The 27,760-nt window shown below is 45.8% G+C and overlaps 1 protein-coding gene across 1 annotated transcript in view; it reads left to right on the forward strand.

Moving 5' to 3' along the window:
- LOC117779154 (C-myc promoter-binding protein-like) overlaps window positions 1–27,760 on the forward strand; it is a 51,425-nt gene that overhangs the window by 19,863 nt on the left and 3,802 nt on the right. The window contains exons 3-26 of the mRNA XM_034615071.1: window positions 342–588; window positions 998–1,067; window positions 3,152–3,321; window positions 4,694–4,992; window positions 5,732–5,798; window positions 6,036–6,094; window positions 6,414–6,558; window positions 6,728–6,903; window positions 7,423–7,523; window positions 9,195–9,410; window positions 12,248–12,393; window positions 12,610–12,648; window positions 15,318–15,451; window positions 15,947–16,079; window positions 16,444–16,650; window positions 16,739–16,867; window positions 19,804–19,945; window positions 21,734–21,862; window positions 23,458–23,577; window positions 23,854–24,003; window positions 24,586–25,793; window positions 26,681–26,876; window positions 27,300–27,403; window positions 27,571–27,746. Of these exons, the coding sequence (XP_034470962.1) occupies window positions 342–588; window positions 998–1,067; window positions 3,152–3,321; window positions 4,694–4,992; window positions 5,732–5,798; window positions 6,036–6,094; window positions 6,414–6,558; window positions 6,728–6,903; window positions 7,423–7,523; window positions 9,195–9,410; window positions 12,248–12,393; window positions 12,610–12,648; window positions 15,318–15,451; window positions 15,947–16,079; window positions 16,444–16,650; window positions 16,739–16,867; window positions 19,804–19,945; window positions 21,734–21,862; window positions 23,458–23,577; window positions 23,854–24,003; window positions 24,586–25,793; window positions 26,681–26,876; window positions 27,300–27,403; window positions 27,571–27,746 (4,563 nt within the window). The remainder of the gene's footprint in view (window positions 1–341; window positions 589–997; window positions 1,068–3,151; window positions 3,322–4,693; window positions 4,993–5,731; window positions 5,799–6,035; window positions 6,095–6,413; window positions 6,559–6,727; window positions 6,904–7,422; window positions 7,524–9,194; window positions 9,411–12,247; window positions 12,394–12,609; window positions 12,649–15,317; window positions 15,452–15,946; window positions 16,080–16,443; window positions 16,651–16,738; window positions 16,868–19,803; window positions 19,946–21,733; window positions 21,863–23,457; window positions 23,578–23,853; window positions 24,004–24,585; window positions 25,794–26,680; window positions 26,877–27,299; window positions 27,404–27,570; window positions 27,747–27,760) is intronic.

The raw sequence follows: 27,760 nt of genomic DNA on the forward strand, positions 1-27,760 counted from the left end.
CTAAACTATGATCGAGCAACGATACTAATTGTGAATTTAGGTCGAACTGTGCTCAAGTTTAAAGTATTGTCCTTTAAAAGAAAGGGACGCTGCAGCGTTTTGAAAAAATCCGACATTTCATGAAATGTTGCTTTGCAGGTCATGAGGTACAAAGCAGACATTTGGCTGAATCAGCTGTTTTCTGTGAAAACTGGGATAAATGCCTAAAGTTACAATGAAATCTGGGGCTCCACCTAATTGGCCCAGTGAGATCATGACTGCATATTGTGTTCATTAGTTCTACACAGTGATCACACTGAGAACGACACGATCTCTGGCTGACTCCTGCCTCCTCTCCCCAGTGTGTTGTTTGAGTGGAAGGAGCGACTGAAGCAGGGCTGCCACCTCATCCAGACCACGCCCACCGGTCGTCCGGCCAACATCAGCGGCAATTCCTCTCAGCGCATCTACGTCACGTACCGCCGGGCGCCCGAGAGTCAGCCACACGCCGCCCTGGCCGTCACGGACATCTGCATCATCATCCCGAGCAAGGGGGAGTCACCGCCACACACCTTCTGTAAGGTGGAGAAGAATCTCAACAGCAGCATGGTGAGAGAGACGCGGATCTATAGAAAACTTGTTACCACTGCTACACAAACCGATTTTCATAATGTTTTTATGTCCAAGTTGCAATCAGTGTTACATCATAGCGTTCTCACAGGCGACACCATCTGTTTCACTTGTTCATAGACATAAGAAGTATTTCGATGATTTTTTGTTTATTAGCGGTAGAGCTCCACCCAAATGATCATTTAGTCTGACGCTGCAGAGGTTAAGTATAATCGTCACATCATGGAGCAACAGAACCTTATCACAGAGTTGATCACAAGGATAATGAGGATTTGGTGTCGGAGGACAGTAAAACATTATGGATGTTTTAAAAATATTGCCGCAACTCTTCATGGGGTCGCAATTGTACGATAACTTTCTCCTTTCTGCTCTTTTTTTTGTTTGTTAGTGGGGCTCGTCTGTTTACCTGTGTTACAAGAAGTCTGTGGCCAAAACCAACACAATAGCCTACAAAGCAGGTAAATCCCTTACCTCCTGGTGCACACAGATCCAAATACTGATGTTTTCCTCCTGTTCCTGGCGATTCAAGATATCAAGTAATGTGTTGTCTGTGAATACTTTCCATCCAAAAATGTATTTGAAGAGATAAGTGTGAAATGTGGCATCAAGCCTCATGTGTTAGAACCGTACTGTTGCAGCAGCGTCTCCAGAGGAGGGTCGGCTGCTGCACGAGGAAACTGCTGCAGCTGTGCTCGCATGTTCAGGCTTGTTGAAGCATGTTGATGCCTCAGATTTGGAATAATGAGATAAGCCTCTGCACGCCTTTTTATTTTTCCTCTTTAAAGGGTTTAAATGGTTGCCGTATCTATGAAGGATTATTTCACATTAAATCCATTTTGGCTTTTCGGTGCCAAAAACAGTCTGACAGCCGATCGCACCGTCGGCTCAGCGGCTGCGTTCGACTCAGATTGGCTTTTTGTCGTCGACGTCTTGACTAAGCAGCAGACTGTGAATGGAGAGATTCTATCCGTTTCTCTCTATTGCTTTGGATGAGTCAGCTCAGAGAAATGTAGTTTGTTTTCAAAAATTCCCTGGCCAGGAAACATGCCGCATGCATCAAGCTTTGGAAACGGATGTGTTTTGCCACATCTGTCTTTGTTTCCAGACGGATGCAGGAGTTTGAACTGAACAAGCAAAGCTGCTTTTTGTTGATGAATCCGTGGTTTTTGTAGGAAAGGAGCAGAAACCAACTAAAGTGTGTAGAAACCTCATGAGACTGACAGGGATGTGCTGAAATCACATCAGTATACACTCACTCTGCAGTTTATGTGGTATAACTAAATATGTAATATGCAACAAGAGTGAAACCGGAATACTTGTGAATATTGCACAGTCATTGGTGTGTGTGTGTGTGTGTGTGTGTGTGTGTGTGTGTGTGTGTGTGTGTGTGTGTGTGTGTGTGTGTGTGTGTGTGTGTGTGTGTGTGTGTGTGTGTGTGTGTGTGTGTGTGCGTTTGTGTTTATGCAGATTGTGGATTAAACTATTTATTCATGAGTGTTATGGCCTGACAGACAAAAATATTCCCCCCCGAAAAAAGCAACTTGAGTTACTGACTGCATGACACAGCAGTTTCTGTTTATTTCCTCAACGGGTCTCGAATATAGCTACGAACAACGTGAAGAATGATTCTCTTATTATCAAAGTTACAAACAAAGTTCCCACTGCACATACACATAAATAATATGAACCTCCTCCACCATCGCTGGAACATCGTACACAAACATTGAAGCTGAGAGTTTTGCAACGTGCCAACAAAAGCTCCCCGGTTGGCGCCTGATCTCCATAGTTGGGAGACCAGCCATACAACTCGGGGGTTCCTCCTGGTGAAACACATTCTGGTCTCCAACCAAACCGCTAACATCTCGAAACCTGTGGCAAAAAGTTTGTGGCATGGGGCCTTGTCAGGGGATTTCCAACCGTGGGGTCGTTGCAGTCTGCTGTGTATATATAACCAAACGCAGACTTCGAGGTGGTCCACACACAATTGTTGTGGCTGTAGACTGGGGGGGGGGGGCTTAAGACTTAAGGCTATCACCAGGCAATTGCCCTCTTTGCTTGTTGCTTCACCCTTGGAGGTTCAAAATGAGGACATCTGAGGAGTGTTTGATGAAACATGTTCGCAGTTTGACAGTTTGTAGGTTTGTAACTTGTGTTTAAACAACACAAACTGTTTGTGTGTCTGTTAGTGATGCTTGTGTTGCATCATCTCTGAGCCAAAGTTAGATGTTGCCCAGAGTGAGCAAAAATAAAATCTCAACTCTCATTGTTTGTTGTTCGTGTCCACCGACAGTGACTAATCACCTAAAGGCCTCATTACCAAGCACTGGTTTCTTATTACAGAGCCGTTGAAACACTGAGTCGATGAAGTCGCACGGAATCATTGTGACTTAGATAAACTGAATTTGTTTTGTTTCATTCTAAGCTCGTTAGAAAGACAGTTCTGAATCGGGATTAGCTGTTAATTGGTAATCACAGGGGGAAGCTGCACTTTGCATCTCCGTTAATTGAGCCGGTTTGTTTATTTTTTTTAATTTCCTGTTAGGTTTATTCAGCAGATATCCAGAGGAGGACTATGAGTCATTCCCGCTGCCGGAGTCGGTCCCTCTCTTCTGCCTTCCCATGGGGGCCACGATCGAGTGTTGGCCGGCAAACACCAAATACTCCCTCCCTGTATTCTCCACCTTTGTCCTCACAGGATCCTCTGGAGAGAAGGTAAGACGGAGGAGGATCTCTATTCTACTTTCTGTCCGTCTCTCGCAGCTACACCACGAACAAACACCTCTGTAGCAGCAGCAGCAGCAGCAGCTATAAGAGGCTGGCAGTGACCTCATCAACCGACTGTAACTGCCGTCTGTACAGCTGACGCGACCACAGTGTGGAACGAGAAAACCACAAAGCTCTGGATGCCACAAGGGAAAGTGGGTCAGGCATGCATGTCGCTTTTGTCTGTAGAAAACCTTGCATCTCCACATCCAGGCTTTGTTTGGGTTTTTTTTAGCAGGCGCTTATTGGCGGAAGAAGAAAAAGATAGAAACTGAATGAGGGTTGTTTGTTTTTTTCTGGAGAAGTCAGTTTGTGAACACGTGCACTGGGGAAAGTTTATTCACCGAATTAACCGACATGAGAGACACCACATTTACAGTTAATTTCCCAGCCCTACTCTGACGTGTACTTCCTCATTTATACATCATATCCCAGTTCCGTGGGTTGGATAAAATGTTATCCCAGTTTTAAGAAACTTAAATGGGTGGATGTGATGGTTGAGGTTATGTGTCAATAAGGATCCCGTGAAGTAAATGTGGTTTAGAGGCTGTGTGTTTATTCATTACTGCAGACAACTGGGTGTCATTGGCAGCTGTTTTGATGATTGATTATTAAATTCAATTAAAAATACGGAACATTTGCCTCTTGCAGCTGCTCGGTGCAATGATATTTCCTACTTTTCTTTGTGTTGTCTCATTTTAAATTAGTCGTTAGTCAAGAATTTTAAGACTTCAGCTTGGACTTCGAGGAATTCTCTGGCATCTCTGCTCAAATGTTGGGACATTTTATTATGTCAAAATAATAATGATTGATTTGGCAAATTAATAACCTGTCAACGAGGTTATGTTTTCACCCCCGGTTGTTTGTTTGTTGTCAGCAGGATTACACAAAAGCCACTGAACAGATTTCCAGGAAAAAATTAAAATTGTGAGATAGGAGGTTTTTAACATTTCAAAGGGAATAACTGATTGATCTTGATGGAAAACTTTAGGCATATTTAGGGGACTGATTTCTAAGAGTGTGTGCAGTTTGGTGCTGCTTAATTGAGTTTACTGTCGGGCCCGGGTGCAGATGTGCGCTCTACTGAGAGTCATCGGTTAGTGGCAGCGCTGAGATGAAACAGATGCAGTCGGAGGTGCATTCAAACAGAACTGATGTGACCTCCGACCTGAACATTTCTCCCGCAGGTCGACAGAAATGCTTTGACCAGTTTGACCTTTTTAAAAGCAAGTCTAGAAGTGTCACATCATAAACACGACAACAAACCAATGCAGTGTGGCTTTTTTTACGAGTTGTGTAACCGACGTGTCTCCTGCTCCAGGTGTACGGTGCTGCCATTCAGTTCTACGAGCCCTTCCCGCAGGAGTGCCTGACCGATCAGCAGCTCTCCCAGCTTGGCCTCCTGAGCCTGGATCCACCCAAGCCCTCCTCCGCCTCCCCGAACCCTGCGGCTTCAACCAGCGACAACACCAGCGGCAACACCAGCGACCCCCGCCTGGTCCACACCAACAAGTGCATCTGTCTGCTCTCTCACTGGCCCTTCTTTGACGCTTTTCGCAAGTTCCTCACATTCCTGTACCGCTACTCCATCTCTGGCCCTCATGCCCTGCCCATCGAGAAGTGAGTCGTCTCTCAGTTTCACACACATAAAACATATTCTGTTCGTTTACGTACGAAAGGGGACGTGCGTCCGTCTCAAACGATGTAACCGTCACTGCCAACATACTCTCATGCGTCCTTCACGTTGCCGTGTTTGTTAAGCAATATATCCACTAGAGGGCAATTAAGAGTCGAGAGTTTCTGACGACAGCAAACATGTCGACGGTGGAGGAAGCTGTGAAGTAACAACACAAAGACGCTTGTAGTTTCTTACCAACTCGTAAAGTCTGTTTACGTGTTCGTGTCCAACGTTGAGCATAAATCAGTCTGTAGTATTTAAAGTTGACAGAAATATAACCTTCCTGCATATAGGAGTATATACTATATGGGTTAGGGTTAGGGGGGGGCAGATGGCAAAACTCAAAATTTTACACCATATTATTAACTTTTTCTGTTTTTCTCTACATTTGGGGAAACCAAAGAAAAAGTAAAAAATATATAGTGACAGTGACAAAATAGATCCATAAATAACAAATCCATCACCCACAGCTGTTCTCCCTACCGGGGTTAAGTTGTCGAAACCAGGATATTCACCCGACGTTATCCTGGTCAGGTGATGTGTGCCAGAAGATTCGTGCCTCCTATGTTTTACTGCTGCTCGTAACTCGTGCCCGTCGGCGAGGGGCGAGCTGATGGATGACTTGGCCGCCCACTGCAGTTATTTTTGGCCTCACATCCTCCCCGTTCTTCTCCCTCCCAGGCACATCTCTCATTTTATGCACAAAGTTCCCTTCCCCTCCTCTCAGAGGCCTCGCATCCTGGTGCAGGTGAGTTTTGCTCACAAGGTATTTGTTGTTTTTCTTTGTGAAAATAGTGCACAGATAATGTGTCATCGTCTGCCTCGTGGTGCGTGTTGTTCTCTGAAGGTGTTTTGATTGCCTGAGGGCTGCAGGCGAGGCAAAATCTAGATCCTCCGCTACAGTTGAATATTTGAATTATTCAGTGTAGGTGTATTTTTTTTTTTGCCTGGTTGGTTTTTATCTCACTCTCCAGCTTCTCTACAGCTTTCCCCTCATGACAGCCTGATGCTGAGCCAGCCAGTGTCTTCTCCTTTACCCCTCAGGTGAGATTAACACGCATCAGCCGCTGATCTGCCTCAAATGACACATGGATGCAGTGTATGTGCTAAACAACACATTTCATTTGCAATATTTCTCAAAAAATTCTGATGTTTCTGGAGATTTGTAAGACTTGTTTTTAAAATTTAGCAGTAGATTTGTCTTTGATACTGCATTTCTATTGTTTTAATATTAACAAACTTTATTCATACCCAAGAATATGAATCTAACATTCACACAGCCATGAGCTTGCTGGCGTTGTGAGGCCAGAAAAGGCTGTGGGGCCTGTTTCAGTTGTTTCTTTTATCTAAATAAAATTTGCAGCGGTGGCAGATTTTCCACGCTGCTCCAAAACCTCGGGCCAGAGAACGCCATCACCCTGCTGGTGTTTGCCGTCACCGAACACAAGATCCTGGTGCACTCGCTACGACCGGCCGTACTGACCAGTGTCACTGAAGCGCTGGTGTCTGTGAGTTACTGCATCAAACCAGGAGCTTGTCTCACCTCCACCATGTTGCTGCCCTGTTAACATTGTGTAACAAGTGTTTACCCCTTTGCAGCAACACAAATAAATCCGCAGCAGAAAACATCTCGAGTCAGTGAAGGCCTCACGTTCTCCTCTCTCTCCCGCTCCTCAGATGATCTTCCCGTTCCACTGGCCGTGTCCGTATATTCCTCTGTGCCCACTGGCGCTGGCTGACGTGCTGAGTGCCCCTTGTCCATTTATCGTGGGAGTGGACTCTCGCTACTTCGATCTTTATGACCCCCCACCAGATGTGAGCTGCGTCGACCTGGACACAAACACCATCTTCCAGTGAGCATCACACAAACCCTCCCATCGCTGTCGTTATTTAGAGAAACTACTCGTGTGAGGCGTGAAATCTATGACATTAACTTATTTGGAAAACATTATCCGTCTTCATGATGCAGACTGTACTTGATCGTTTGAAGGGTTAACTTCAGGGCAGCGAGCCGCACATATAACGTTCAGCACTTCCAGCTTTAAGATCAACATTGTTTCCTTTCACATATTTGTTCCAGACCACATTCGTGCCTGTTCCCGAGTTCTAAGTTTAGAGGTCACGCCAATTTCCTGGAGCCTGGTGGAAATTCTTATTTTTACAGTGTCAGACTTGTTTTAATTTGAAGCCAATGCAATGTTCTGGTATGTCAGGTGAGGCCAGCGATGGTTCACATCCTTCTTTGGCCTCATTAGCAGCCAGACAGTGTTAGGGTGGTCTGAGCTGCGCCGGCCCGACCGCTGTCCGTGTTGGTTTAGGCCTCTCAGCCTCTCAGCCTCCCAGCAGCTCAGTGTCTGCCTCTGCTTTTTCAGCAATGAAGATAAGCGAGCGCTCACATGGAAGATCCTGCCAAAGAAAGCCTGTAAAAACCTGATGAATGTGCTGAGCAATCTCTACCAGCAGCTGGTCGACGGTGAGTACTGGGCTGATAAGTGAACTGCTGGAATACGTTGTCATACAAGTGTGCCAGTTGTTTGATTTTTGTTGTTTTCATTTCATGGTCAGTCCTGCGTGTCTGGTAAAACAAAAAACTATTTCAGGAAACGTTTCAAATTTGTGTTTTTTACGTCTTATTCTGTGTTCAGTTGAAGAAATGATGTCTGAACATCAAGTCAAAGTCCCGCCTCCTTCTTTCACACTGGCCAGAAAAACCACGAGCAACTATGAACATCCGGCTTCTGTCTCCAGTGTGAAAGGGGGAAATCGCTCCCAGGTCCAGTGACTCCGCGGTAGTCACGTATATTTATCGGCTCCAGCTCTGATCGGTGGTGAAATATGACACATGCGTGAACACACTAATCTCTAGACTGTAAAAACACTCCGACCAGTACTGCGAGTAGCTTCAACCCACAGATGAGATGCAATGGATCCATTTTACCAGTCTGCACAGGAGCAGCTCACATTCACCCCCCTGCTGTGTGGGGCTGGCTGCTGCTTCTGTGGAACCAGTTAAAAATAATGCTTACCAGAAGTCGTGCTCTACTTTATGCTGTAGGAGACCTGAATGCCAACTTTTCACGTTGTAGTCGTCTGCAGGTTCGTATACTGGAATGAGAAAGGAGTCAGTCGCCATTTAAAAACATGTATTTACACACTAATGTTCAGGGTATAAGACTTCTTTGACTATATAATCACCTTGTGTAATCAATACAAGAAAAAATGTGAGGCTAATTAAGGTCCTCAGAGGTTGAGTTCTACTTCATTCATCATCATTAGTTTGGGATTCTGTTGTCTTTCCAATTTGTCCTCGAATTCAATCCAATCAGCAGAAGCTGAACACCAGCAATAATCCCATCATAGCTTTATATCCCAATCATCCGTCTGCCTTCAGCTCCAGGCTCATTGTGTTATTGTCAACTTTCCCTGCTGTTCGCTCAGCACACTCTCCGAGCTCACTCACGAAACCTGCTGCTTGTCGAGCTGTAGAAATTGAATAAATCAATTTACTGATTCAGTGAAGGTGAAAATCTACCCGGTTGCTGCAACAAGTGCTGAATATTGATACGTCAGCCAGAGATTTAATTTGAGACATTTAAACCTCGTAGACCTTCAGAAACTCCTCGTTCACCAAACAAGACTTAAAGCAACACTATGTAATGTTGTACCTTAGAACACCGGCTTCAAAATGAGCTTGATGACTGATTTCGTCTGTTCTGTGTAACTCTGGTGAGTGGGTTCGATCTCCTGTGAGAAGAAGTGACTGAGAGTCACAGCTTCAACTGTCACAATCAGCTCCAGCAAGTTGAAGAGTGGAGCTGAACCGTGGATCAGTTAAAAAGACTTAGAAGTTATTAAAAACCAGAGTTTATCTCCAATATTCAGCAGGAAACCTTTAAAATATGAAGAACTCTAAACAGGTCATGGGTGATATCCAGCGTCCGGTTGTGTTTCAGTTCAGCGAGTGAGACGACACAGTCACGGATCCACTCATCACACTAATAGACTTCAATCGTAATGACTTCATCAAAATTCAAATGATGGCACCTTTTCAGCACCCACCTCAGTTTGAAGGGATGATTGAACGTTTATGTCGATGCTAATATGCAATGAGTAAACGCTGAATGAACTTTCCCTCTGTTTCCAGGTCAGCAGCGACCCGACGGGCTGCTGGAGCTGAGCATGAGCGACTCGTCAGAGCTGAGCTGTGGGAAGAGTCTTCACACGCTGGAGCTGGAGATCCAGGAGGCCTTCCTGCGCTTCATGGCAGCCATTTTGAAGGGCTACCGGTCCTTCTTACGACCCATCACCCAGGCGCCGTCGGAGAAAGCCACGGACGCTAGTTCGCTCTTTGACCTGCAAGGTATTTAGTAAGATAAACCACTGTCCCTGTGCAGTATCCTAGAGACTCGGAGGAGACAGGACGGATGAACCCATCTGTCCTTTTCCTCCGCAGCCTCCTTAAACAAGCCATCTATCCACTGCAGTGTCAGGAGCCAATTTCTTTTCTCTCTGAAATAAAAATAATCTGCATGATGGCTCCCACCGAAGTGTTTATTGATTGCAGATGGTTGAAGCGTTGCTGTTTTTAAACCCAGTAATCTGACATGTGCGGTGCCAGCTGCTCCACCACAAGCTCCTGAGAACGATGGAGCTGATCTGTGCCTGGGTGGATTCGAGTTTTTTTGCTGTGGTGGTTGAGGAATTCACCCATTTGGCTTCAGAAGCTCACGGAAACGTTTGTGTATCATCGTTCAAACTGAATATAATCGTATCGCTTCGGCGCGGTTTGACAGATGCCCTGAGATGAACAGATAATGAGCCTTCACCTGAAGGAGACATATGACGTCTTTTAGTGTTTCTTTCCGCGAGTGTGTTATATAGTGTTTTTCTGTGAATGTAAAAAGTTTTCGCAAAGTTTAAATGATCGAAGTCTGTGGAACAAACTGAAGCTGGAAGTTTACTGCAACACAGCGACTCCCTGATACTCTGCGTCGCTTTAATCTCGGCAGTGGCAGCCTCTTCCTCCCCCACGTGCTGTAGTTCCTCCACAATGTATTCGTGTTTTCTTCTATGCCGATCAGATCATTGTCTTGTAGTTGCTTTTCTAACACGTGGATTTCGAAACCAGAAAGTTTTGATTTAGCCGCCGCCTCTCTCTGGATCCGACGGCACTCCAAAAATGTGGAAGTTCATGTTTAACCCTAAATCACACAAAGTCTGTCAGTGACGTAAAGATCGTCGTCTGGAGTAAACAGATCGGGGATATCTCAGAGCAGAGCAGGTTGAATATCTGTTGAAAAGTTCCCATTCAAATCCAAACCTCTGATTTATCTTTCGGAGACAACCTGTGTGAACTGATTCTGATTCTGATGGTTTTTATTGCTTAAGCTCTTTGAAAAAAAATGCTATATTTAGTTTTTATCCACAAACGTCTTCCTCAGTCAGTTTCTCAGATCAGTCACAGTCTCAGTCAAGGTTCCTGGGACCCAGAGCTGTTTCTTTTGTCTGTTTAAATAATCTGAGGTCTGATCTGAGGGATTGATTTGTAAGGTTAAGCTGTTTGTGTGGAGCAAATCAATAACATCCTGACTATTTCAGATCCAGTGTGTTGGTTTGAGGACCTGATCGACCAGCAGTGAACTGATTGGTCGTTATCCCGTCTCTAGTCGAGGCGGTGAAGCCCCCTTTGAGTCACGGTTGTACAGTTACAGTGCATTATTAGAGCTAATGAGTCCATGAATATATAAACGAATGCTGTGTCATCTGTAGCACCTTCCTCTCTCCAGCTGGTCAGACTCGAAAACAGATGGTGCTGTTTAATACATGAGCGTGTGTCCATCCCCACCTCTGAGTAAACACACAGAAACTGTTTACGTAGCGTTTGCCGGGGTCGGGGGGTTCAAGGCTGTTTTGTCAGTTTGCAACGCAGCGACCATAAAGCCTCCGGAGGCTCGAGTCCGGCCTCTGCGACCGGAGCGTGTTCACGTCACGCCTGAAACGAGTTAAAGCGAAATCGTGGCCGCGCCGCTCGAGGACGGCTGCAGCCAAGGTCGTGTCCGGAGTGAGTTACACGATACAGCAAACAGGACGTTACACAACCACCCAGCTGAGGGAAAGATGTAAAAGCCTATACGTCTGGTGGATGTCAAATCTACAGCAACATAAAATATAGAATGTGTTACCGTTTCGCTGCCTCCCAAAATAGAAGTGTCCTCCGTTATCTAATTATAGAGCTTTCAGTCCGTCCCCTTAACTTCATTACATGCAGGGAGAGTCCAGCAGTGTCTAGAGTCCCGTCTCTAAATAAGATAAAGAGCAGAGAGGAGTTATGGTCAGAATCAATGGTCCGGGTTATAGACTGTAAATAAAGATGGACGACATGACGGCTGGTTGCATTACAGATCACAACCCTCGCCTCCTCCATGTTAGCGGATGGGATATGAGCCACAGAAGTCAAAGTATACGTGAAGCAGGCGGCGCGGTGGTGCAGTGGTTTAGCACCGTCCTATCCCAGTTTGGCTGGGAGCTACACAAACCAACAAACAGTTTAACTCTTTATTAAATGCTATGAAAATGAGGTGAGACATCATGACGGACAGCTGAGACCGGCTCCTGATTGGTCGAGCTCCATTTCCTGATCGCTGTTGCTCAGACTCCGGCTCAAAAACTGATGGCAGCGTTTGTATCTGGGATGTCTTCGCTTTATTTCTGTAAAGAGGTGGGAAGGGCAGACAGGTCGTCCGTCTCTATATACAGTCTGTGCTTAGGAGTGAAATATTCACCAGCTGCAGGAAGTGTTCCTCAGTGTTTGGCTTCCACCTCTGAGCCGTGAGCCAGTGTCCATCCATCCTGCTCTGAGTCCCGCAGCAGCAGCAGCAGCTTATTAGTCAGTTAAACTGCTTTCAGCATCAATCAAGGAAGCTACTCTCCCCCCCCCCCCCCCTCCTCCTCCATCCCAAAAAGGCCATTATACTAATAACAGTGTGTTTGGCTGCAGCTGCATCATCCACCACCAGACAAGTAGAGGTTGTATACGTTACACATGGAGCCTTCAGTGGGATAATGGATTGTTTCACCACACCTTTGGAAAGGAGTCTGTGAATCCCTCCTGTCGATCATTTTTCAGCAATTTAGATATCTTAAATAAACTTTTTGGTCATTTATTTAGAAGCTGACGTTAAACATTTGTGTCCTCAGGCTTCTTGAAAAGCCGCGACCGCTCTCACCAGAAGTTCTACTCGCTGATGACCAAGACCCAGATGTTCATCCGCTTTATCGAGGAGTGTTCGTTCGTCAGTGACAAAGACGCCAGCCTGGCGTTCTTCGACGACTGCGTGGACAAAGTGAGCTTGTCATTCCTAAAATGTGCCGTTTATACTTTCTTTCTGATGCAGTGGAATTGAGCTTCTGACAAAAAACCTACAACGAAGATACAATTTCTTCATCTTCCGTCTTCTGGAGTGGTTCTGTTGTTCTAGCTTCCACTCTCTCCTGTGTTGCTTCACCTGCTCCTCTTCTTTCTCTCGTCTCTTTCCTCTCCTGCCTCCACGTGTGAGCAGCTGTACAACTCAGAGCGGAGTGCAGACAAAGGAGGGAAGGTAAGTCTGTTATTACTTTGTTGATTCTGGGTTCATTTTGTCTCTGGGGCTGCATTTTAGTCTGAAAGGGCAGAGACGGAGCAGCTTTCTGATTGGGTCTTTTTGGTCGCGACTTGGCCTTCCCTGATTCGTCAGGTCTCAACACAACATAGATAATTACAAGTGTTACTGTGTTTTACAATGACACGACTGTTTAGTAGGAAATGAGACATTCAAGCAATCTCTTTACACCTGCACGCACACGCTCAGTGGCCGCGTGTTGTGTGTTCTCAGGCGTGTTAGTTTGGACGTGGATTAAACCCGATACAGATCCAAAACCCTCCGGGTGTTCAAAGATCGTTTTAGTTTGAAAAGGTCTTATTCAAATGAAAAAGTAATGTGTATGCAGCCCTGGACTCTGAAGGAAGCAGTTTGCCTTCAGACAAACCTCCAGCCTGCGGCTTCAGCCTGAGCTGTCATGTTCATTTCCACGCTCACTCATCAGTCTGATTTATAAGGAACAAATTTAAATTAAATACTGTGCCTATCCTAGAAGATGATAGTTTTCCATTAAATTTTTTGGGAATATTTGAATTTTAAATGTTCACAGACAAATTTGCTTCGACTGCAGTTTTTTCTGTGCTATATACTTTTTCACGAGTGCTCGTGAGTCAGGGCTTTCAGCGCTTCAGGGATTTCTGAGGCGCTAATGGAGCATGAAGAGTTTTTAAAAACATCCTCTGGGCTCATATCCTTCAGTGTGACAGTATGTGTGTCATCTCTGCTCCACCGGCAGCGGTTTACCCCCCTGAGCTCACAGTGTTACTCCATCAGATGTGTGTTTGCTGAAGGTTACAGTTCGTGTGTTTGCAGTCTTAAAGTCCACAGAGCCACTCGCTTCCCCAGTCACGTCTGAGGGTCACTGGTTTTTACAGGTGACATCTGTAACAGACTCTGAAATAGACTGGGCCGTCCTTGGATCACTTGTGTGTGTGCATGTGTGTGTTCTGGCTGTAATGGAGACATAGTGGAAGGGAAGTCTGAGGCCAACGTCCACAGCTTCTACTTCCTGTGGCCCCGGACCTGCAGTGGGGGGCCCCCCGGGTCTTCTCGTCCTTTCTGTGTTTCAGCTTTGCGGGCGTTTGAATCTCTCTGAGTCTTTGTGATCTGTTCGCTGGATCACATTATTTGCTCGGAGAGAAAGTACACTGCGGCACTCGGCTCACAAAGACGTTGTACTGCACACGAACGCACTCACACAGAGAGAGATAAGGTTAACATGTATTGATCCCCAAGGGAAAGCAGTTCATCGCAGCAACAAATTGAATTAAATCCAGCGGAGGAACAACACCAAACAGAAACTAATCATACAAATGAAATGTAATTGAATCAATTAAAAGCTGTAAAAAGCAAAAACTGTAAAGGGGGGAAATTGAATGTAAAACTAGAACGGCCCTCCGTAGAGCGCATACCTCCGCTAATGCTCAACAGTGCCCTTATGAAACCACATTTACATTCACTAGATCCAGATGTTTGTTTGGATCCACAAACCAAAATGTTTGTGTTCTTTTTTTTGGCTCATGTCCCATCCAACCTCCAAGTTTCGTAGAAATCATCCGTCGTTTTTGTGTAATCCTGCTGACAAACAAACAAACAAACAAACAAACAAACAAACAAACAGACTGACGGGTGAAGACCTGACCTCCTTGTGGAATTCTTAAAATACATCAGAACCACTTTTCAACCAGACAGTAATTTATCATGTACAATACGGGAATAACTGTTAAGAAGTGAGATTCATGATAAATACAAATTTATGTATGGATCACAATTGAAAATTTGATTTAGTTTAAGTTTACAGCTTTACACAGTGACACTTTTTGCAGGTGTTTTAGTTTGAAGGCCTCTTCTGCTCGCCCCACACTGGCTATTCACCTGCGATCACCAAAAATCCGCCCAAACGTGATTGGTCAAACAGAAACCAGGAGCTCCCGCCCCCAAAATCGTGTCCCTTGTTTTCAGATTCATTATATTCACATGAAGAATCCGTATGAAGAAATACAGGAAGTGTATTTAAGGGTGCACTTAAATCAGAGAAATAAGAGAAGGCATGACGTCTTCATGTGGCTTCCCTGTAAAAGTTCTTTAACATGAATCACACCTGGTTTTGGTCGGGCTCTATTTATTATATTTTTAAAGTTTTGATTAGTATGAATAGATTTGTGACATTAAAGAAAATATTTCACTGTAGGAGACTGTGAGGGAAGATGGAGAACTGAATTGTTGAGTTTTACTTTGTGTGTGTGTAAGAGATAGCGACGGGTTGCAGGGAGGTAGACTAATTATATATAAATATAAAAAACAAGAGAGAGTAAAGAGAAAGGGAAACATGTTCACTCAGGGAATCTAGGTCACCTGCTGTCGTCCTCCCTCGGCTCTGCCAGACACAGTTTGCAGGAACCCTGGAACGCTCAGGGTGACGGATATGAAGCTGCTTCCAATTTACGTTTCAGAAAAAGTGTTTATTTAAAAGGTGTCAGGCCAAACAGTGAAACATTTATTACTGGGCATAAATTCAGGATTCAACGTCCCGTGAAGTATACTCCCCGTTTCTATCTGCTGTGCCCCCCCACCCACACATCTCTGCTTGTGTGGTTGTGTGTGTTTGATTGTGTGCGTGTGCTCTGCAGGTGGACGGTGAGAAGCCGGAGGAGTCCAGGCTGATGGAGTTTGACGAGTCCCAGCGCAGTGAGCACACGGTCTTCATCACACCTCCAGAGCTGCCCCCCCTGCCCGAGGGGGAGGAGCACCCGCTCTGCTACAGGTAAATACAAATAATCTCAATACTCAAATGGTGGAATACATAAAACGTTTATTATTATTATTATTATTAAACCACGACTTCGCACCGGAACAGAAAGTGTTGTTGGATTGAATCATGTGCTGATAAGTCAATGATTCAATCTCTGAACAGGCTGCTACTTCACAAACATGTTTAAAGACTGTTTTAAATGTGAAAGAGGCCATCTTCCTGTTTTTCTGAGCCGTAAACAGGACTGACACCTAACAGCAGGTGGGGGGGGGAAATTACAGAATCGAATTAATAAATTGAGTTGAATTTCGGTGAATGGCAGTTGGACCAGCCGATGATGAGGATCAGCAGGAGTCCGGCTTATTTCATTTCAGATGTTACTGGAATATGACTTTTTTTTTCCTTGCAGACGCTGGTGGATTCCTCTTGAGTTGATGTAGACCGAGAGATGTTTTAGTTGTAAAACCGTGCGACTGCTTTCACTAACGTGTGTGTGTTCCTTGTCAGGTACGATGGTTTCCCCGTGTTGAGTCTTGACCTGTTTGACCCCGTGGAGGGTCTGCGGACCCCCTCCTCCCGCCTCGCCGCCAGACACAGCTGCCCCACCAGCCCTGCCCCCATGTTTAGACGCACCAAGCAGGTCAGCACCGCAGTAGCTCACCGCTGTCACACGCTCGTTTGCTGATGTGTTTGTCTTAAGCACTCGAATCAGAGCAAAGCAAAAATCAAACTCACAGAAATTAAAACCTAAACCATCAACTGCTTCTTAAATTCAGGATCCAGCAAAACTGATATCCACATATTCAAAATGTAGTTGAGGAAAACCAAGTTGTGTTCCTATTGCTGTAGTTTTAATAATAGAGTGATAGGAGATGTTGAGACGAGTAGATTTCTCTCAGTGACAGCGGCTCCAACGGCTTTGATACTGACAGTCACGCTCACACTTATCTGCGAAATCCCTACGTTAAAAGAAAACTTTCCTTCTCCCCTCTTCACACCCGCAGGAGATCAAATTGTCCCAGAAGATTGCGAAGAAATACTCCTCCATTCCTCAGCTGTGGTCGAAGTGTCTGCTCCGTCACTGCTACGGTCTGTGGTTCATCTGTCTGCCGGCGTACGTAAAGGTGTGCCACTCCAAGGTGAGGGCCCTGCGTACGGCCTACGACGTCCTCAGGAAGATGCAGGCCAAGAAGCTGCAGCCCCCTGACGAGGTCAAGTCATGTTTTTATCACATTTTGCAAACATTTTGCACTTTCAGGTTGTTTTTTAATTAAATGTAAATTAAATGTACGAATCCAGGTGTGCTACCGGGTGCTGATGCAGCTCTGTGGACAGTATGGTCAGCCTGTCCTGGCAGTCAGGGTCCTCTTTGAGATGAAGAAGGCTGGAATCCACCCCAACGCCATCACATACGGCTACTACAACAAGGTACATGCCTCTTGTGATTACGTGTGTGGTAAATCTGCACAAATGTGTGTAACGTCAGCAACCCCGTTCAGACCTGCTATAAAACATAATCCTGGGTTCAGCCATTGAAATGCTTCTTTCCCTGACTCATACCTTCCACTAAGCTCCCTGATAATCCATCTGGTAGTTTTTACGTAACCGTGCAGTCAAACGAACAGGGGTGAAGACACAACATCCTTGGCTGAGATATTAAGAAAACTGAGATATCACGCAACTGTGAACGCTGACTGGTTAAAAACACAAATGACGTACGTGTTTATTTGAATACAGAACAGGGAAGTGAGATGTGGTCACAGGGGACACATTCAGGACGTATCTTAATGCCAGATGTGAACACAGGCTCACCCGAGAGATGTCCACTTGTGATTGGATCTCTCAGGACGGACGTCAGAACAGGCCAGAGACATCTGGTCATTTGGCGAATGAACGGCATCAACCCTGAGTCTCTCTTCCAAACAGAGATCCTGCATTCACAGTCGGTGTGGGTAACAGACGCAACTGGCCAACAACCAGCCTCTGCAATAGCTGACACTTCTAAAATATATCAGCTCTGGGACTCCAGAGTGTCACAGTGCGCCGTCAGCCTGGGTGCGGTGTCCGTGATTTGGGTGTGCTACGGATATTCAGCTGATTCTGCTGCGAGTTTCACAAACACGTGAACGCACCCAGTACAATAAAGTCTGGAGAACTGTCTGTTGTACAAATCAAACTGTTCTCATGCTCACGTTAGAGGGACGAGGAAATATCCTAAACTCAACAGAAAGTAAAAGTATGGAAACGTAGGCGTCACTGGAGGAGTCAGATCCACATGTGATCAAATAAATAGATAAAAGCTTAATATGAATAAGTTAATACTATTATCGCGAGCTGCTTTACTATTCTGAATTATTATAGTGATGGTATTGATTGCATTAATTAGCAGCATTGATTTGTGAAAAGCTTCGGAAGCTGTTTGATGGATTAAACATCAGACTGTTTCCAGACCTGGAGGCTTATCCACGCTACTCACTAGTCTCATAAACAACTGCATCCGAATTATTACACCACTGTGCTCGGCTGCTGCGTCGCTGTAATTCATTCCTCTCCTGTCGCGAGGCAGAGACACTTTATCTCGGTGATCGCTCTGCAGACGCTCGGCTTTCAGGTAAAGAGAAACATTGGTGACATTTGCAGTTTCCCCTCCCCAAGGTCGCGTGGCGTCATGTGATGATCACACTCGGCTGTCAGGATGAATCGAGACTGTGTTATCAGCTCAAACTGTCGCTGATCTGGCGACACAGGGAGAATAAAACCAAATAGGGTGACGAGGCAGCAGGCTTTCAGACGACAAGGCCCCGGTAAAGGTTACTCTGATGTGCTGTGACGCCTCGGGGGGGTTGTTATTTCATCTTTCAGGAGGAAGACTTGGATAAACACAAACGATGAAAGAGTTGGAAAGAGATTTTCTCCGTGTTTGTTTACATACTTATCTGTTCATTTTGTGATTCAATCCAAGTTACATTCTGATATCGGTTGGTTACAAATAAAATGAGACTGACCACTGAAGAAGAAACTAGAATTAAAAGAATTAAAGAATTAAAAGTGATCTGCAGCTCAATAAAACAAACCTGAAACTAACCTGAACAGAAGGTTCCTCCTGACATTGTATAGGAGCGAAAACAAACAGCGATGTGCGAAATCCTTTAAATATAACGAGGTCATCAGCGTTTATTGCTTTTATTCTGGAAGGCACTTTCATTGTTTGTAGGAAAAGATGGTTGTAGGTTGACAAAAGTCCATCTCAGAGCCCTCACCTATTAAACGTTGAGTCTAACGAAGGCTCGTTAAGTGTCAGTGGGTCCGTGGCACAGACTCACCGTGTGTCGGTCACATTAACAGAATCACTGACAGCGGTTCCAGGATGTTCACCGGATCCTTGCAGCCTCCGCTCAGCGGCAGCCAGTGTAATAAACTCGGTGCTTTTCAGAGGATTACCGGTGAGCTTCTCTCAGGGGGCGTCTGAAGTGGATTTTAGGAGCAGACGGCGACTGTCGAACGTGACTTGGCCACCAACAGCTGCAGTGGCTGTTCTGTTCGTGGATCTGCACAGCGGTGAGACGGCTCTGATGAAAAATTCATTCAAGACGGTTTTATGAAACAGAGATCGGGTCAGTTTCAGTTCATTCGCTTCAAAATGTCGTGTTAAGACTGTCGCAGCTGCAGTTTGTTCAGACACTTTGTCTTCAGTGATTTTCTGTAGTTCTTAGATGAATATGTTAATATTCCAATGCCTGAAATGGAGAAATCACCCATATCTTTAATAACTTGAATAAAAAATGAACTGAATCTAACACGGCTACAAGGAAATGAAGTTTCAAAGTAATTTGGCGGCAACATGTTTATGCCTCCACGCCAGCGAAAGTCTGTCGTATGAACCCAACTCCTCTGGAACGCCTTGAGGGAATTTCTCCAAATTACATAAAACATAACTTGGACACGAGGATAAACTGATTAGATTCTGGTTGTCAAATATTGTTTGCATTGTGAACAACATATCTCAGGAACACCTCAAGAGAATCCTCTCAGATGTGGCGCAGATGTTCACCGAGACTCACGGATTAACGGATTCGATCTGGGCGGTCAAAGGTCAAAGGTCACGGCGTCCTCACAAAACATGCCTTTGATCTCTCGAACACGATCTCAAGGCTGCTTCTTGGAATTTCTTCACCTTTTGACCAGTTGTCACTTGGACTCAGAGATTGATTTAGATTTCAGGTGTCAAAGGTTAAAGGTCACGTTGATTTTTCAAATGAGTGTGGAAAATAAATGTACGTTGACCAAAACTGCACTGGTTGATGAGGGGAGGTACAGGGAGGTGATTCTAACTCCTTTACTGCGTCTTTCCTCCCGGTGTCCAGGCGGTGTTGGAGAGCACGTGGCCCTCCAGCACCAGAGGAGGCTACTTCCTGTGGATGAAGCTGAGAAATGTCGTTCTCGGCGTGGCCCAGTTCAAACAGGCTCTGCGACGCCAGGGCCCCGTCACCCAGAGCCCTCTGTCAGGTAACTGGGATTAGAGAACAACACTCTGCATGTCTGAGAGGAGGAAGGCTGCGGTTAGTTTACCCTCTGATTTCAGTCAAAGAAAAGAAACATTAAAAACATCCTCTGAGTCTTCTGCAACATGTACACAGATAGGAAGTTTGTAAACTATATGAGGGGAATAAAAAGAACCACACGCACATTTGGAGAGCAGCTGTTCATAGCCCACCCATTTGCAAACAGAGCTCTGCGTATGATAATAAAACGCTGACTCAGCAGTCGTTACTGGGTCGTTAAGAGGCAAGAAAACGTGTGAAAATACCCAAATTCACTCCTATAAACAGTAAAGTGTGTAAAGTCTCATAGCAACACTATGTAACTTGTTAAGTCGTTAGTTAGTTGTTAGTTAACAAGTTGTTATTACCCATGATCCTCTGCTTCCTGAACCTGAAGAGCTGCAGCTGTAACAAATCCACCAAACTCTTGTTTAGAATTCTTCATATTTTCAAAGTTTCCTGCTGATTTTTGGAGATAGACTCTGGTTTCTAATAAGTTCTGAGTCTTTTTAACTGATCTCAGTTCAGCTCCACTCTTCAACTTGCTGGAGCTGATTGTGACAGTTGAAGCTGTGACTCAGTCAGTTCCTCTCACAGGAGATGGAACCCACAGAACAGAGACGTTCAGGGAGCGAAGGAGGAAACTTTCTCCACGCTCACAGTCACTGAACCATCAAACAAATTTTTAATGAAGCTGCTCGTTAAAAATGTTTCATAGTGTTGCTTTAAGACAGTAACTGTAAAACACAAGTATCTCCACATGTGTGATTTAACTCGCCTGCATGCCGGTGAACACCTGCACACCCGCTGCATGTTGATCCCCGTCCTGCTAATCCCAGTTTTTTATTTAAGATACTCGCTGGTGCCAGAGTTAAACGTTGTGTTCAACCCTCCTCGTCAGTCGTGATTTAGTTTGAAAGAGACACAGCTTCCTGTTTAACACACTCAGTTATATTGTCCACACACAACCAGGAGACACAAGCCACAGATGGATTTCATTTTACATTTGGTATTAGTTGGAATTAATTCTTCAATATTTACAATTTCACATTTTTCGAATAATTTCAGTTATTATATTTACCATTATTTTATATACGTCCTTCTGTATTTTTACTTGTTTTGCAATACTTCGTTCTTTGTGTTGTAAAGTGCTCTCAGTATAAAGTTATTATTATTATTATCATCAGGGCATTTTTATGCTTTTTCAACAGTAATTTCTCATTTCTCATTCTGGTTCGGCCGGATTTTTATTTGGATCAGCACCAAATTGCACAAACACATAAATATCAGTCCCTGAAAGATTCCTGATTTTAATTTTCATCAAGATCCATAATTGTTTTCTCTGAGGAATCGAGGAAAATGTTCCAAAAAAATGCAACGTTAAGGAAAGTGAGAAGAAAATCTGGATCCAGACCAAAAGTGAACGGGTTCTTCTCTGACCATCACTGTGTCATTTCACCAAGTCTCGTGAAAATCATTTGTTGCACAGACGAAATCATAACCTTCCCCGTGGAGGTAATTGAAGTCAGACACCTTTAAGACACAGTTTCCTCTTTGAGTCACAGTTTCCTCTTTGAGTCACAGTTTCCTCTTTGAGACACAGTTTCCTCGTTGAGACACAGTTTCCTCTTTGAGACAGTCCTCGTCTCGTACTCAGCATCACCTGAAGACATTTATTTAAATGTGTAACCAGAAGAGTTGAGGAGCAGTAGTCGAGCTCTGCTTCCTTTAACCCGCTGTTGTCTTTGGGCAGATGGCAGCGACCTGGACGCTGTGAGTCACGGCAGCCTGGAGAGCTCTGCCGACACTAACCCGGCCGAGCAGGGCCCCTACGCCACTGACTCCGTCAAAGTAGACCCCACTGACGATAGATCTAGCACAGGTACACTTCACATGGCTGCTGCTTGTCTCCGCCATTAAGAGGCAGCCATTTTGTTCTACTGTACATCTTTTTCCTTTCTCTCGATGACATCTTTTTTTTTGTTTTTATCCTCCTTCCTCATTTGTCCCACTCACCGACTTGGCCTCCTCCTCCTCCTCCTCCTCCTCCTCCTCGTTTCCCTCGTGCACCTCCTTCCCTCCGCTGCCTGTTTTTCCACCTTCCTTTCGTTTCCCGTTGCTCATCCGTGTCTCTCCCTGGTTTTGCGGCTGTGGTTTCTGCTCTGCTCTGTCCCTAACCCTGCCCTTCACTCTGGCCCTGCCTGTGTTGCCCTTGCATGCAGTTGGCCGTGGGGGCGGCAGCGTGGGCGCCAGGGCCCCGGTGGCCCACTCCCACTGGGGGGGCTCTGAGCTCAGAGAAGCCACCCTCCACCCAGGTAAACCTCTCTGTCCGTCTCTCTCTCTCCGGTCGCATCTCTGTCTCATCTTCGCAGTGTTTTCTCGAGCCCTCTCATCGCCTCCCTTTCCCTTTCCCTTTTTCTCTCTCTCTCTCTCTCTCTCTCTCTCTCTCTCTCTCTCTCTCTCTCTCTGATCTCTCCTCCTCTGTCTGTCTTCCACCGCGTCATCTCTCCACCCGGCACATCACAGTCGGGTGCTCCTCTGCTGCTCGTCTCTCTTTTGGTTTCTCTCTCGCTCTCCCCTCGCGATTCACCACAGAGAGATTTGTCATTGTCAATTATGGCGAGTAATTACCCAGAGGCACATTCTTTCTGATTACGGAAATAATTTTAATCACAGAGTCGTGGTGTGCACAGAGAGTGAGAGAGAACCTCGGCTCACGGCACAGCAGGGGGGGAAGGACCCGGATGTGCCGTCCATCGATTATCAGAGTCCTAGAATGAGTTTCGTCCCTTGGCATCAGATGTGAGTCGCTCCATACTGTGCTGCAGCCGTGCCACACCGCCCTCATGCTTTATTTAGCGTCGATGGCCAAGGAGGCTCATGGGAAAGATGAAAGAGGAGAACAAATCGTCAGACAGCTGGTTGCCTGCAGGTCCAGGGACGTTTAAGAGACAGGTGGAAGAGTCAGCCCCGAGTGACAGCAGGTTTCTTCTTCTCCCTGAAGTCAGGTCTCAGCAGCGAAGTTCCTCAGCAGCTGTGAACGTGCGGTGTGTTTCCGTACAGTAACCGTAGAGCTGCATGGCCTCGGGACGAGTCTTTTATTCAGCACAGCTTTAGCTGCCTCTTCTCTCCCACAACAGAGCAGATGAAAGGGAAGAAGTGCCTCTCTGGCTTTTCCTCTTAACATCTCGTTTTAACGTCTCCTTACAGCAACAAAAGATTCACAATTTCTTTTATAGCAAAAGCTTTTTCTGGGTTTTGTTCTGTAGACACTGTGAAAGTACAGGATGTCTGGCACATGCAGTGGTGCTGGTGTGCAGCCGTGTTTAAGGAAGAGGTGCCGTTTTGAGAGGCTAGAACTTGAATCCTTCCTCTTTATCATTCACTGTGGTTTATATTTATGTTTAAAATCAGTGCCTATGTTCTCCCCTTTCTCCGGTTTAATCTCCTGCTTCCTCTGCTTCTCTTGTTCCGCAGGAGATCAGTCAGATCTGGGTTATAACTCGCTGTCCAAGGAGGAGGTTCGGAGAGGAGACCCCAGCTCCCAGGACGCTGCCCCTGACAAGGAGGAAAAGAAGGAGAGCGACTGCAGCTCCTGTCAGTAGTTCAGATATCACCTGATCTTTATGTCGACTGTACCCTCTCAATGTAAAACGATAACTTGGCAGATTTCTAGCCGCACGGGATTTCCCCTTCCTCCGCCTTGATCCACCCGTCTCCTCCAGAGGCGATTCATCTCTCTTGGTTTCTCATGCACATCAAAGCATTTCCGTTTTTTCCGTCCGAGGATTATTTAAAAGAACGATATCGTGTTCAAAGCTGTGCCCGTCGTCAAGAAGGACGATTTTGAAATTGTAATTTTTGTGTTTGTAGTATCTGAGACGGAGAGCGCCAAAGGAAGCAAAGACTGCCTCCCTCAGCTGGACGTGGAGGTCCACTCCTCCTTCAGGCCGCGGGGCATCGTCCGCAGCAGCTGTGCATTTGACGACTCGTCCTGTAAACCCAAGAGCTCCGTGAGCACAGGTACACAAGGGGATATGAGATAATGGCTCTTAATGGGGGAGGAGACGCTGGTACAGGTCCTTGAAAAGTCTTAAGATATTTAACATATAAAAGGCCTTAAAAAGTATTAGATTCAGATTGGATGGGTCTTAATTATTTTAAGCACATTGCCATCAGAGGTCACTGAGATTTTCTCATGAAAAGTTCTTATGACGCAAACTGTGAATTCATAACATAAATGTGTTTACTTGAAACAAGTATATTATTATGGCCACTTGAGGGGGAAAACATCCGGGATTTTGGGGAATAAAGTGAAATATTACAAGTAAATTCATGGGAATAAAGTCGTAAAGTTATGAGAATAACTGATAGAGAGATAGTGGTGAGATACAGGCCACACAGAAAAATGTTAAATGTACGATTTACTACTTCAAACTTCATGATACAAGCGCCATCTATTTAAACTTTTAGGAAAGTGTCATTTATTGTTCTTCTCCGCTTCCTTAAACTGATTGACGCATGAAACTTCAGGTCAGAACTCTCAGCGTGGTCCGATTATGTCATTTAACAAAAGATGTCTCTAACACGCTCCCTCCCTCTCAGGACACGTCGCAGGTCTCCTCTTCACCTCCTCCCTGGATGAGATCTGCGAGGTCCAGACCAACAGTCTGCTCAGGAGACACAGGAGCGCTCTGGAAGAGGTGGTGGGCAGCGCCAGCAGCGGCTCGGCCCTCGAGTGGCAGGGGGTCAGGGGTCGCCGTCTGAGTGGAGACACGGTGGGCAGCAGCGGCAGCGGCACCACCGTCCTCGGCCTGGGGATGAGCCAAGGTGAAACGGACCCAGATAAGATCGCAGGTCACCTGGGCGCCGACGCCAGAATTCTCTCCGCTGCCAACTTCAGTAAGAGCAAGAGGCCCCGTTCGCTGGCTTTCGGCGGATCAGAGGGCGCTGCTGCTAAGACGAGCGCCGCCAGACGTCTGGATCACAGGGAGGAGGAAGAGGAGATGGAGGGACAGGACTCCAGTGATGAGGACAGAAGTAACACAGAGGCCATCTTTGATCTGGAGGATCTGGATTTAGACAAGCCTGCCACCGGGCCTGGCGGCAACGCTCATCAAGGCCACAAACACAAGAAACTCGTGGAACGCAGCGCCAGCTACGGTGCCATGAGCCCCGGGGCGTCCAGAGGAGCTGTGAAGCGCACAGGCATCGAGATGGGCTACGACCCTCTGTCGCTGCTGGCTGCAGAGTCACAGACCGAGCAGCAGGGTGAGGATCGGTACCCAGAAGGTGATGAGGGGAGCACGCCGAGCGCCGGCAGGCACCTGGCCAGGGAGATAGAGCTCTACATGAACCACATGGGCAGCCCGCTGACCAGCCGCACGCCCAGTCTGGACCTGCAGGACCCAGCCAGCCCCCTCCTCCTCCATCCCTCTTCGATCTGCGGCCCCCGCAGAGCCAGCCTGCCCCACAGCTCCTCCCTCAGGACGGCTGGAGTACCGCGCTCCTGCACGTACCACCCGCCCTCGCCCTCCCATCCCATCTCACGCCAACGTCTGTGGTCGTCGCCCCCGCGTCGCAGCTCGAGCACCACCCCCAGCCCCAGCCCTCGGCCCAGCCCCTACAGAGAGCGGGCGGACAGGATGAGCCTGGCGTCGCCTTCACCGTCCTCCTCGTCCTTCGCTCTGGACACTCTGCTCACACCAACGCTGGATGTCTTCAAAACCAGTGTGGTCTCTGCTGGGAAGGGGGTGGCAGAGAAGGCGAGCCGCTGGTACTCTCGTCTGGCCACGTACACCACACCCACCAAGGTACCGAGTCTTCACCGTCAGTATCAGCTTCAGATTGTGGAGATAAACGTTGTTTTCAGACCTTATTTGTGTCGAATTTGACTTTTGACCGATAATCTCCTGGACACTTTCAATCACAACAATTCAACAATCTCAACAAATCTAAATCTAATTGTTGTGTGAGTTTGAGATGAATATATATCTATATATATATAGATATATATAGATAGTGACCTAATTTTAAACCTATATCACATATTTTAATCTATAAACATTCAGCAATGCGAAGCAAACTTTGTAGTAAATAAGATAAAACCTGTATAAACACTGGTGTGATTTTACTTTTGCACTGTTGCAAATACACGTCAGTGCTTTTACAATATTAAGCTCATATAAGAAGTAGTGGAAGACTTCAGTTGGAGTGCTGCTGCCATCTTGTGGCTGTGTTGATATAATTCATGTGTGAGATAAGATAAAAATATTCCTTTATTTGTGGGGAAATTTGCAATATTACAGCAATGACTTAAAAATCTGAGAAAACATCCAATTTAATATTCTTAATTTAAGAAAATTTAATAAATTCCTGGATCCACCCCCTTTTTTTTAAAATAAATTTTAAATGTTCTTTGGTGCAGGTAATAAATGTTTACTACATTTACACAGTTTTATGAAATCGTATGATCACTGACATGTTCATCAGGTTTGCTCTAGTGAATAATTTGAATGATTTGTGTTTAAAGTCAAAGGTAAAATGCATTTTAGTTGAGATAATCTGTAAAAACAATCTTATTTGATCCTTTTAGGATTTAAAGAATTTAATTTGTAGTAGCTGTTGCTGTGAGTATCATAGTTTTATGAATATATACATCATACGACATTAACCTGCCGCCTCTCCTCCATCGCTCCAGGACGGTCACGGTGACCGTCTGAGTGTCGGGGATCCAGACGGCTCGTCCCTGCTGGACGAGGAGGACGGCGGGGGGTCGGAGAGCTCAGTGGTTTCTCCACAGAGGAACGGCCCCCGACGCAGCCCCCGACGCAGCAGCCGACTGGACAGCCCCTCTGCGGGCTGCAGCCAAATGAGACCCACGTCTCTGCTGCCTGGTGAGGAAGTTCTTCTTATTCCTCATCATTAGTTTCTAACGTGATCAAATTCCAAGCAACGTTTTTTTTCTTTGACACATTTTTCAAACAAAGTGATTCAGCTGAAATACATTTATGTCCCGTCTACATTTTATTTGCCAAGTATTTGAAACATTAAACATCAACAGTAAGATAAAAGGAATTATATCTGTATGAATTAATTTCTGAATTCAATTTGTAGCTCTGTCTTGTTTTCTTTAGCAGTTGCTGGTTTAAGTATTTGAATGTTGTGACTGTCACTTAAATATCCACTTCTTTAAAGTCACAGTTTCCTGTCAAACCATCTGATAAAACATAGAAAATGTTTCAAATAAATATTAAAAAGTCCTTTGAGTAAATAAATGTCTCATTATTCTGATCATTCTTCTCTTCGTCCTCCCGCAGGATGCGTCCTCTCGCCCCCCGGCTTCTCTCTGCCGGACAAGTCGGACGCCGGCTCCTCCCACTACACCAGCAACACCAGCATCTTCAACAACTACGCCATGGAGGTAAATCACACTGAGAAGTGGAATTCAGCGACTGGGACGTAGCAGGAGACAGATGTTAAAACACTGTGTTAAATGAAGTGATCACTGATTAATCCACAGCCTGGAACCAACGAACGATCAGAAATGAACTGAGCTCTGCCTCTGTGTGTGTGCGTCTCTGCTTCCAGCTGCTGATCTCCAGCTGTTCTCGCTGTAAGACGTGCGACTGTCTGGTGTACGACGAGGAGATCATGGCCGGCTGGACGGCGGACGACTCCAACCTGAACACCACCTGCCCCTTCTGTGGGAACCCCTTCCTGCCTTTTCTCAACGTGGAGATCAGGGACATGAGGGGACCCGGCAGGTATCTTACTGTTA

Source organism: Hippoglossus hippoglossus, chromosome 3 (genome assembly GCF_009819705.1).
Source record: "Hippoglossus hippoglossus isolate fHipHip1 chromosome 3, fHipHip1.pri, whole genome shotgun sequence".
In the NCBI taxonomy this organism is placed as follows: Eukaryota; Metazoa; Chordata; class Actinopteri; order Pleuronectiformes; family Pleuronectidae; genus Hippoglossus; species Hippoglossus hippoglossus.